Source organism: Macrosteles quadrilineatus, unplaced genomic scaffold (genome assembly GCF_028750875.1).
Source record: "Macrosteles quadrilineatus isolate MER2022 unplaced genomic scaffold, UCM_ALF_1.0 Scaffold_9__3_contigs__length_116548681, whole genome shotgun sequence".
Taxonomy (NCBI): Eukaryota; Metazoa; Arthropoda; class Insecta; order Hemiptera; family Cicadellidae; genus Macrosteles; species Macrosteles quadrilineatus.
This window is the reverse complement of record NW_026542602.1, coordinates 111,855,814-111,868,628: the sequence shown is the minus strand read 5'-3', so window position 1 is coordinate 111,868,628 and position 12,815 is coordinate 111,855,814. Positions and strand designations below refer to the sequence as shown.

Genomic DNA, 12,815 nt, shown 5'->3' with positions numbered 1-12,815 from the left:
AGTGGCGCGTGCTGTAATGAGTGCTTTTTATTTTCAAAATAAGTAGTGAGTTATTAATTTTTGATAGTACGGGTCATTAAATACCATAATGTGATGTAGTTTCCTATTTGTATCTTGCAAATAATAATAATTGATAGTTAATTCTGGAAATGAAAAATAGTGATCGCATTCATAAACCTGTTGTCAAAACAGCAACGAGGGTGTGAGGGTTTATTGTTTCAGACGCAAGGGTGTTTCAAGGACAAAGTGTTGGGCCACCCGGATGGGGGGGGGGGAGGGGGCGGTGAGACTGTGTGAAGGGGAGGAAACTGGTTTTGGCTATTTATTGATTAGTTCGCCGACCCTTCTAGATGACAAAATTGAGTGACAGTGTTAAATCATCGTGTTCTGCATTTCATTTCTTGTTTACTTTGTGTGTTATTCTATTAATTCTAGTGCTTTGGTCTATTTCCTCTATATGTCAATTATATATTTTTTAATATATAAGTAAAACTTGTCTCTCCACCTTTTTGGATCCAAACCAACCATGTTCTTTTTTGATTAATAGGATTCATTTAGAGGTGTGCGGATATCCGAAAAATCGGGTCGGATTCGGTTCGGATATCCGTATCCAAACCGGGCCCAAATTCGATATCCGACACTATCCGTTATTTATCCGACTTTTTCGGATATACAATATATTTTGACGTTTTGGACAGAAAACTAAATCTCCATAGCTACCATTAGTTTCCCAGGACAAAATTACAGCAATACGTTTCCAACGACCTAACAGCAAACGGCAAAGAAGCCGTATGATGCAATACTGATAACTAGTTTAGTCGTTATCGGCTGTTTTGCTTTACGATTAGATTCGTCTGGAATGAACAGGCATAAAGCAAAAAAGAACTACCATGGTCAAATGAAAGTCAACTCGTGCTTGTCTCGCTCCTGATACTAGGGGCGCTGTAATAGTTTATTTACAGTACTGTAAAGATAACAACGTCATTCTTTCTCTTTGTTCTTCTATTTCTTGGGTTTCCCTTCATCACGCATTCAACATGTTGTCATGGTTACTAATCACCCATGTCGTTATCAGCTTTTGTGACATAGCGCACAGCATGGGGTAAAACTTGACGAAAATCGGTTAATTTTTACCTACCAATTAAGTACTACTTTATTGGTATTTGGTACTGTATTAATAATCGGTCAAAATGGCCGATTTTTGTCAAATTTTACACCAAATTTATTGAAATTTCAAGGTGAATATTAATAAAACAATTATTACCAAATATTTGTATTCATTTAAAAGATTGATTTGTTGTATTGGGTTCCCCACTGAGTGCAGCCGAGCGGCACTAATGAGGGTCGGACCTTCTTGCGGGTGAACAATAGACGGCTTATCAGACCCACCCCTCCCCCGTGGTCTGGAGAAAGCTTGTAAACAAACTATTGCACAAGCCATTGGGCTGCTTCAACTATAATTTTGTCAAATGAACTGTGATGTTTTAAAATCAAAAACAATAATTTGGGACCATACTGCTTAACAATAATGGACTGCAATTATTGTTAAACATACAATCCATTTTAACATTAAACAAAAATATTTTGTGCATGGAAAACAACAAGAATAATCACGTGTTTTTAAATTTATTTTGTATTTATTTATACAAAATAGAATTAAATATTCATAGTAGTTACAATATACATATGTAATCGACTTGCTAGTTGTTTTGTCGTCATTCAAGGTCGCGTTGCTGTTCTGTCATGAAAGACAATCTGATTGTCTCAGTCTGCACTGCATATCTCTTCAGGCCTTCAATCGATATCCTTTTATTTCTTGCATCTTCATTTAGTTCAGTTCAGTTCTTATCGTGATTATCTACTATTTGATGTCTTGACAATTCTCAATGTTTTTAAACATATTAAAATAACATTGTGTTTATTTAAAAATTGACTGAACATTATTATTATTATTATTCACTTTTTTAAGAAAAAAAAAGTTTAATAATTAAGATAAGGTTAGGCCTACGCTAGGAAAAGCTCGACTCGAAAAAGCTCGAGCTCGAATATTTTTTAAAAAGCTCGGCTCGGCTCGGCTCGAGGTTGAAAATCACTATTCGCACACCCCTATTGTCCTCCTCATACTTCATATATTGTTACTTCATATAACATTATGGGTGACCATTAGAGAAGATCTATGAGGACATAAAGATGAATAAACCAACTCACCACTCGCTTTGTTGGATAGGTTCAACGTACAGACCAAGGCAATTGAGAGCAAGTAAATGAAAGAATAAAGGTGACTGACAACCTTTTTTATAACAATTAACAATACCTTGTCTTGGTTGAGAGGAGCACGAGGCCGGATGTGTTTACTCTTCTTGCGCCAGGTTCCCCAGTACGGAGGTCTTCTGTTCTCATGAAACTGCAGCAGTTTGGCTCGTCTACGCCTTTTCTCCGTTTTTTTCCCAATTTTGTTCTCATCCACTTCCAATTCTTCGTTCGGCATTTCAGACTCTGTAAAAATCAATTTAAACTGAAAAACAGAAGTAATTTTTCCTGATACTGTATAGTATTCATTGTACGCTGAAACCAGCCGCTGCAAGGTCGAATATCACAGAAAATAACAATAACGTGCATAGACACAAATCTGTTTCATTACTGCGATAAATAAGAGAATGAAAAACTTTTTAGAAAACTTTGTGTTGAAGCAATATAAAAATATAATGTATTTATCATAAATGTCCAAATAAGCCCAGCCCTAACTCAATTATGTGTTACTCTATGTATTGTTACTTATGTTTCTATATAAGACCGTTTTATGTTTATAATTTGTTGTTATGTTGGCATAGCAACTTCCTAGTTGGAGTCTAATCAAATATGCTTTGAGTTGTAATGTTTGATGAGTTATAAAAATAAAGTTAAGTTTGTTTGTTAAGTGAAGTCTTATTAATTAAATAAAGTATAAAGATACAACCTCAACACTTTGGTTGAACGAGCCAGATTTGGAATTCTAGAGGGTTACCAACTACTCATTTTTTCCTTGCAATGATGGTTAAACCCATTGTTGATCTGAGGATCTACAGTCTAACTTACCAATAATAATGACATCATCCTCATTATCATCAGGGGGAGGGTATGTCCTGGAGGCTGAGCCACACACGTAGCTTGGACTGCGGATCAGTTCTAGGTACAATCTCTGTGAGTCATCTACCTTGGCGCTCTCTATGGCAGAGTCTAGTAACTGACGTCGATCTTCTAGCAGTTGGGTACGAACCAGTGGAGCTAGTCGCATGTCATTCTTCACCTACAGATGGGAGTTTGTCAGTATTCTATAAAATGAATTAGTTATACAGTAGAACCCCTCATATCCGGTGACCATGGGACCGAGCCCCTGGCCAAATAAGACACACGATTAGCCTATATAAACTGTTTTTTATACCTAATAATAATGTGTAATCAATTAATGCAGTCAAAAGTAGTGTTTAAGTCTCTTTTGGGATTACTGTATTTATATTTTGAAATATGAATAAATGTTTATAAATTCAACATAAGATTCATTTAAGGTTAAGGTAAATAAGTACTTTTTTTATTAGATTTCATATGGCTACAAAAGTATTAAATAATAACAAAGGTAAAAATTACTCACAATAAACTACCGTTTCAACATTGAGAAGAGGATCTTAAACTTGCTTAAATGTACACCCAAGAGTACTACCAAATCTGGTGAAATGGAAACGGGCTGAATAGGGCCAAAGAAAAAAAACAGGAGGAGGAAAATTTACCAAAAATCCAAAATACAAGTGATTTTTTAATCTAAATTTATATATGAATTTAATTTGTATTCATAAATAAAAGTGATTTTTTTACTTATTCTAAAATTATATTGTAATCATGGCTCATTTTATCTTCTTCAAAGTGGCATAGTCTGATCTATCTGTTTTTTGTTTGTTTTCTTTCATACTCTTTTTCAACAATTTGCATGATAGGCCTATGTCCATCAAGGTACTTGTTTTCCAAATCATCATCGCTAGTCAACTATTCCTATTCCATATTATAAATGTGCATAATATTCTGTACTGTATTAACTGCAATGGAAATTATCAACTATCTATTATAATTCACTACTCGCCTGATTGGTGAACACAGAACAACGTAAACAAACAGATAAAGCAGGAGAGTGGGACTGGTGGCGTCGTCCTGTAATCCAGCTACTAGGAGGTCACGAATTGTGGATATTTATAGGGGTGCACTGTGGGTGCGGTACTCCCTGGTGTGGATTAACGTCCACACGAGTGAGTACTATGACCATCCGCAGTACTATCCTGATCATTAGACCAATTTGTAATTACCAAGGAAAAATGTGGTTCGGAATCCCCTATAAACTGTAATCCGTAAGCTGTGTAAACTGTAGGTCCCTTAGTTGCCATTGTATGAGCTATTAATTAACAGCTGTGTCTAAGGCCTTAGTCACTAACAAGACTACAAGATCGCGCCACTCATCTCCATTCATACTTGGCTTAAAATACCTACTATGTAAGGTCGCCATTTCATTGAACAGTATTAACAGTATCCTTAAGGAGGATAAATTAATTTCTGTGTGTTTAGCATTTTGCTTGTTTCATTATAATTTGTCGAGAAATCAGGAAAACTTATTAATTTCACTGCTGACTAAAAAACTTTAACTAAGGACATTTTTAGCAACACAATCTAAAATACCCATTAGAGAGATGTTTGATTTGAATTAACATAACTGTAAATCTGGTTTGTCTGCAGGTTTTCTGCAACTAGAGTATTTCTCTCAAAGTAAAAAAGGATACTGTAGTATTATTCGTTGTGAATGAATTTTAGATGATAGGCCAATTAGATGTAACATTGTTGTCATTAAGAGTGAGGAGTTACAAAAGAAAGAATGAAAATGTATCTTGTTTTTTTGACATTGATCACTTTATTACTTTAAGACTTGTATTGTGATTGCAGTAAGTGAATGATAATTTGAATCACACAGTTTTTCATTGCTAGGATGGCTTTTTAGTTTTTAATGATAAGCAGATCAGTTTACTGTAGGAGTAAAGCTTCCAAAACAGTAGGCTATAACAGGATGTGTTTGAAAAGAAAATGTACACTAACAGTTTTGACATCAAAGGCATACCTCAAAAGGCTGAAAGTTTGAATCTAAAGGGGTATTTTCTTTAGCCTCCTCAACACAGACAGGTTTAGATTCTGCCTTTACAAAAAAACTGGCAAATGCTTGTGCTGATTTTCGTTTCTCTGCTTCCTTTTGTTCTTCCTTCAGCCGCTTTTCTTCTTTCTTTTTCCTTTCCTCTTCTTCTCTTTTCCTCTTTTCTTCATCTTTAACTCGCTTCTCTTCCTCTTTTTGACGTTTTTCTTCCTCCTTTAAGCGTTTTTCTTCATTCTTTTGGCTAAAAATAAACAAATGTTTGCAAGACATTCAATGTCAATCAAAAAAAGTTGCAGAATACTTTTAAACTATTTTTACCACCTATTTTTACCTTCAAATTCTAAGGAAATTGAGTCATTAAATTATTATAGTCTTTATGGATTTTGTTTACTAAAGGCATAGTGACTGTATCATATCTGTTATGCAAAATATAGTTATTGATTTCCAATAGATAAATTAAAATGCTAATTGACTAACATTACATAGGCCTACTTACTCAAGTTCTGCTTGTCTTTTCTTTTCTTTTTCTTCTTTTTCTTTCCGTTTTTCATCTTCCTTTTCTTGTTTTAGTTTTAACCTTTCTTCTTCTTTTTCCCTTTTTAACTTAAGTTTTTCTTCCCTTTCTTCAGCTCTTTTCTTCTCTTTTTCCTGATGAAAAAATTGATCAGTATAACACAGTATTTTTTTGCAGTATACAACAGTCATTTAGCTACACATACCTTATAATTTTAATTACATCGTTACATCAATGGGGGTTGTCAAATTGAAAAAGGTGGCCTACAGCAACGAAACTTATAAATGTTTGAGAGGAGCATAATTTTGATTGTGCGTGATAAGAAAAGGTTTTAATTCCAAAGTTGTAGCTAAAAGCTTATCACAGGTGTCTAGATTTTCTATATGAGCTATTTTCAGAAAATTCAATCAATCAATTCAATTATCAATTATTTAAGATGGGGAGGCCACTATGTGCGTATTTTAACCCAAATATGAGTGAAGGATGAGTGTAGGATGAGTGGCGCGATCTTGTAGTCTTGTTAGTGACTAAGGCCGACATGTTCCTTAGACACAGCTGTTAATTAATAGCCCATACAGCTAATGGCAACTAAGGGACCTACAGTTTATAGTGGAATCCGAACCACATTTTTTCCTTGTAATTTACGAATTGGTCTAGTTATCAGGATAGTACTGCGGATAGTCGTAGTACTCACTAGTGCGGACGTTAATCCACACCAGGGAGCATCGCATCCACAGTGCATCCTATAAATATCCACAATTCGTGACCTCCTAGTAGCTGGATTACAGGACGACGCCACCCGTCCCAATCTTACAATGTCTTACTCCTAGACAATACTTTGTTGCAGCAAACCAGCTGACTAAGCAAATTTCCATTTTCCTGATTTTTTCCCTCAAATAGATTTCCATAAAAATATTATAAGTATTCCCTTTTAAAATAAAATTAAGTTATTGTAAGCTAATAATTGGGTGTGCTGCTAAGGGGAAGGTAAAAAGTATGTTTTGACCAATGTTAATAGTATAGGACAAACTTAAAAATAAAAATGTACAAAATTTGATCAAAATATATCCATAATCAAGAAAAGTACAACAGTTTACTCATTAAGAATAACATGAGAGTTTTAAATTTATAGATTTTACACTTTTTTCTTAACTATTAAGTGTAGGCTACACCAAAACTTTATACTAAAGTATGCTACTAAATTATATATTTGTTTGGTAAGCTGTAAAAAAGGAAAGAAACTGCAAAGTTTTGCGTTTTGATGGTCACAAAATAGGAAAACCCTTTTCTTATCACATAAAACCCCGGTCCCAAAGTCCAACCATGCTCGTTTGCTAACTTGTTCAAATTTTCACTTTTGTACCAAATTTTATCAAAATAGTATCATTTTGTATGATTTTTGTGTTATCGTGCAAACAGACACATATAAATATAGATATATCATATGTGGGAATCTGAACACGGATGGTGTTTTTTTAGCATAGATAGATTTTTTTAACATAGATAAATTCGAAAAGTAGGCTAGTCTCATTTGATATCGCAAATCTGTACACCAACATACCTGTATCTGAAACTGTAGATCTTGTTAAATGTAGGCTTTTACAGAATAGTTTAGACGATGAATATGTCAATCAGATAGTAAAAGCCAAGCTAATAGGAAGAAAGAACTGGACACCATTAAGAAGATCGCTCAAGTTAATGGATTTCGAACCAAGACAATAGAGGACATCGCAAGGAAGACGAGGAGGAAAATCGATAGGCAGAATACACTACACAGCAGAACAACATTAGAAGAGATAAAAGAGGAAAACACCAGATATATCACATTTAGCTACACGGGGACTACGACACAAAGGACTGCTAACAGATTCAAGAAATACGGAGTTTCAATAGCCTACAGGACTCAGAACACCATGAGTAAAATACTGCATCCGAAAATAGAAGATTTCAACAAATTCGACGCTTCGGGCATCTACAAAATTAATTGTAACGATTGTGATAACTTCTACATTGGACAGACTGTGAACTTCGTTAACCGCTTCAAAAACCACATATCTGCGTGGAGGAACAACAAACCGGAAAGATCAAATGTCGCACAACACCTGTTACAAAATGGCCACTCACTAGGAAAAATTGAGGATAGTCTAGATATTTTAAAGAATTGTAAGAAAGGATATGTAATGAATGCTTGGGAAGAATTGTATATTTATAAGGAAAAATGTAAAAATAGAAATAAGTTGATTAATGAACAAATACATTTTGATTCCGGTTGTACTTATAAAAATGTATTGGCTGGTGCTTCCGGTAGCCAATAGGGTATAAGTAGGGACGCCATTAAGATTCTTGTCATTCGCCTATTGGGTCTGATGATGATTGGAGGGTCCAATCGAAATCGATCACCACTTACCATCTGTTTTGTATATTTACCGTATTGTGAGTAACAGTATAAGCGTAAATATATGTTTTAAGTGTTATAAGACGTTTCTTTTATTTACTTTCCGTAAATTTAATAACACGTACAATGCTGGTCAAGAAGTTATTTAGTGAAGCTAGTCAAGCAAAGTTAGCAGCAAAATATAGAGATACAAGAATCAAGATTTCCATGAAGATTGCAGATATTTACTTCAACAAAGAATGTATTAAGAAGAGAATTACACCACAATACGCAACAATCAAGGTCAACTGTAACACCACTGCCGCTAAAAGAACCAAGGAACAAGGAGAGGTACTATTCATCCAAAATATGATCAAACAACTTTACTGTGAAAAAGAAGAACTGAACCAGATTGCCTACGACATCCACCTACAATTTTTGAGATTATACGGACTAATCGCATGGAATTTACTACACGAAGTCGTCAGTGAAGAGGTTGGAGACGCCATGGACCGGAAATATTTACGGATAAACGACAAACTAGACAAACTCGTAGAGAAGAATACACCTAATGAAGACTTGGATAGGACCAGTACATAACACAAATTCCAGAAGAGAGTCATCAACCTTACAGACATTCAATTCAGTGAAGAAGAAACGAAAATACTGAACTACGGAATGAAGTACAATTTCGCAATGAAGAAGAAGGACGAAAACTAACTACTAGCTACTGAAGTTGAAGCAAATGTAAAATCACTCAGAGACGTAGACCATTATGCCGTTCGGAAGGATGTGACAGCCAACGATTTCACCAGCCAAAAACACATAGATCTCAGCAGAAATGAAGAACTGAAGACGTGCAACAAAATTAAGAAGAAACTGGAAGAGAATAGCTCAATCGTTGTGAAAGCAGACAAAAGCAACGCCATCGTAGTGCTCGGAAAAGAAGAATATATAAAGAAGACGGAAGATTTCATCAAAGAAAATAACTTCAAAGAGCTGAAAAAGGATCCAACGCAGAAGTACCAAAAAGAGCTGTCCGACGTCGTGAAGAGATGCACCAGAGTGATTCCCGAAGAATGTCGACAGAAGATGAACATCCTAAATTCTAAAGCGCCCGTGATGAAAGGGATCCCAAAAATACACAAGAAGAATGTACCCATCAGACCCTTAGTTAACTTTAAATGTGCTCCTACCTACAATGTTTCAAAAATGTTAGCAAGTAAGCTCAGCAATGATTTAGAATTAGAATATATATACAATGTAAAGAATAGTTATGAATTTGTTGAACGTGTAAAGAACATAGATATAAATTCGAAAAGTAGGGCTAGTCTCATTTGATATCGCAAATCTGTACACCAACATACCTGTATCTGAAACTGTAGATCTTGTTAAATGTAGGCTTTTACAGAATAGTTTAGACGATGAATATGTCAATCAGATTGTAAAATTGCTTGTGACTGTTTTGAAACAAAATTATTTTAGATTTAACAATAGATTTTACGAACAAACAGATGGTTTAGCTATGGGAAGTCTACTTTCGGCAATTTTGTCAGAAATATTTTTACAGCATCAGGAAAAAGAAATGTTAAAGAATTTAAGAAAGAATCATGATGTAAAACTGTATGTTAGATATGTAGACGACATTCTTGTTATCTTCAGACAAGCCCAGGATCAAGAGCACGAAACGATGATGCAGACACTAAACAGCCACCACCCAAACCTCACCTTTACCAACGAATTTGAAGAAAACAAAAGATCAACTTCCTGGACCTCACATTAGAGAGAAAAGACAGCAAGATAGAGTTTGACATCTACAGGAAACCTACGCAAACTGACACTACAATCAACAGGAAGTCTATCCATCCGACAATCCACAAGACCGCAGCCTTTAGATCTATGCTGTACCGTGCCTATAAGATCCCACTTAGCCAAGCTAATAGGAAGAAAGAACTGGACACCATTAAGAAGATCGCTCAAGTTAATGGATTTCGAACCAAGACAATAGAGGACATCGCAAGGAAGACGAGGAGGAAAATCGATAGGCAGAATACACTACACAGCAGAACAACATTAGAAGAGATAAAAGAGGAAAACACCAGATATATCACATTTAGCTACACGGGGACTACGACACAAAGGACTGCTAACAGATTCAAGAAATACGGAGTTTCAATAGCCTACAGGACTCAGAACACCATGAGTAAAATACTGCATCCGAAAATAGAAGATTTCAACAAATTCGACGCTTCGGGCATCTACAAAATTAATTGTAACGATTGTGATAACTTCTACATTGGACAGACTGTGAACTTCGTTAACCGCTTCAAAAACCACATATCTGCGTGGAGGAACAACAAACCGGAAAGATCAAATGTCGCACAACACCTGTTACAAAATGGCCACTCACTAGGAAAAATTGAGGATAGTCTAGATATTTTAAAGAATTGTAAGAAAGGATATGTAATGAATGCTTGGGAAGAATTGTATATTTATAAGGAAAAATGTAAAAATAGAAATAAGTTGATTAATGAACAAATACATTTTGATTCCGGTTGTACTTATAAAAATGTATTGGCCGGTGCTTCCGGTAGCCAATAGGGTATAAGTAGGGACGCCATTAAGATTCTTGTCATTCGCCTATTGGGTCTGATGATGATTGGAGTGTCCAATCGAAATCGATCACCACTTACCATCTGTTTTGTATATTTACCGTATTGTGAGTAACAGTATAAGCGTAAATATATGTTTTAAGTGTTATAAGACGTTTCTTTTATTTACTTTCCGTTTGCCTTTACTATTAAAACTAAATAGTAAATCGATCCCAGGGACCAATATACATATAACTATGTAGGTGTATTTGAGGATATCTTACCATGAGGCCTACCTACGTTAATAGGTATTAATATTCATAGGTATATTTGCTAATATTCCTTATATGGAAAATTCCCTAAAAAGTAAAAACGAATGTACCGGTACTTCAATGTTTTAAATTACATGGTTCAGGAAATCAACCACTAATCAACCACTAAAAGTTTACACATCATAAGTTAACCAGATCTAACAAGTATAAATTTATTTTTAGTCATGTGTTACCCTATACATGTTAGTATTTTTAGATTCTTACCTCCTTCATTCGTTCTCTTTCTTTCCTCTTTTCTTCCAATTCTTTTACTTTTAATAGCTGCTTAGGAGTCATTCTCCGGGGTGTTTTTGAGATTTTCTTTATAGAATCGGACCCAGGGGTTGACAATGACGAAGTATTGCATTCTGACGACGGAGAACTTACATCACTCATGAGTGAATCATTCGCTGTTGATGGAGTTTTTAAATTTGTTTCTTTTTTCAAAGAATCTGTTGACTTGGTTGATGGACTCTTTTGTTGATCATCTAAAGCTTGAGAGTCGTGTGATTTGTTTTCCTGTACCTCCTCATCTGTTTTAATATCACATTCTTCATCAGATTTATTTTTACTAATATCAAGAGAATCAGGTGTGCTATTACTTTTGGAGTTCAGTGACGTAACTAATTTTTCTATTGATGACTGTTTAGGGGAACTGACTATGCTAGACGTCTGATCATTCGAACTAGTGGACTTAGACTGCGGAGCAGATTCCTCCACTGGATCAGTACTAGAGGATTTCTCTATGGATTTGTCTTTTTCTGATTCTTCTATCTTAGTTTCTTCTGATTCTATCTTCTTGTCATTATTAGTTTTGTTTTCATCAGACGACTTACTGCCAACTTCTTGCAGTTGATCATCTGACGCTGCATGAGTAACTGAGGAATCAGATTGACTGGTTGCGCAATCCTCTGATTGGTTTCCTTTGTCATCTGATAGGTCTGCTGATATGTTGACTTCATCATTAGAAACACTTTTTGGTTCCTTCTCTTTAGATGGGGTTTTAACTGGTGAATCACTCAAGTCAATCTGAAATAATAAATCAAATTAAATTAAGATAAAAAATTAATTTGCAAATAAAAAGGTTTTTAAAACTATTGCCTTTAGTAATCAAAGCACTGTGCTGCTAACCAAGCTTGATTTTGGGAAACAAATGGAAGTCACTTGGAGCAAGATAAGGACTGTACGACGGTAAAGTATAAACCACCCATTTGGATGAATAACGAGAGATCTTTAGTATGATTTGCCAAAAATAATCTTGGACAGCAAGTTTAGTTAGGTGATTTTGAAACTTAATGCATTATTTCCAGATATAACTTTAATTTTAGTATGTGGTTACAGTACACTTCACATACTTCATGATAAATCTACTGATTTTATTTAAGTCTGTGGCCAACAAAACCCATATTACAGACTACACCTTACAACCAGCGTGTTTCAACCGCAACACACTTTTTAAACAATATTACAAGAACAGACAGCACATTGACACAGCTTAGACAAATATATGGTGTAAAGGCATATCCATCTTGACAAATAAATAATTAGATTCTTAGTTTGTTTGAATATTAAAATAAGTTCTTTTACATTTTGAGCATTAGTGACTTATGTCCCTACATGCCACTAGTAATTAATTAATCTTGTAGATTTTTATATAAATTAGTATTGTGAGTACTAATAAAACATTATTTTTTTATTTACCTAATTTCATAAATTTAGTTTTAAGTAACAGCCCTCATAGTTACTTACTATTTCTGGTTAATGATAACCTATTCAGTTCCCTATTAATAAAGTAAAATACCCCCGCCGCAGCAAACCTGCCGACTAAGCGAATTTCCATTTGTCTTAATTGATTTTCAATTAA

The 12,815-nt window shown here is 34.8% G+C and overlaps 1 protein-coding gene across 2 annotated transcripts in view; it reads right to left on the bottom strand.

Moving 5' to 3' along the window:
• The window catches only part of LOC129003195 (chromatin assembly factor 1 subunit A-B-like), a 28,640-nt gene that overhangs the window by 10,295 nt on the left and 5,530 nt on the right, over positions 1–12,815 (bottom strand). For both annotated transcript variants that reach the window (XM_054431476.1, XM_054431477.1), the window contains exons 4-8: positions 11,177–11,980; positions 5,658–5,809; positions 5,132–5,402; positions 3,076–3,286; positions 2,315–2,496 (exon numbers count right to left, since the gene is read on the bottom strand). In XM_054431476.1, the coding sequence (XP_054287451.1) occupies positions 2,315–2,496; positions 3,076–3,286; positions 5,132–5,402; positions 5,658–5,809; positions 11,177–11,980 (1,620 nt within the window). The remainder of the gene's footprint in view (positions 1–2,314; positions 2,497–3,075; positions 3,287–5,131; positions 5,403–5,657; positions 5,810–11,176; positions 11,981–12,815) is intronic.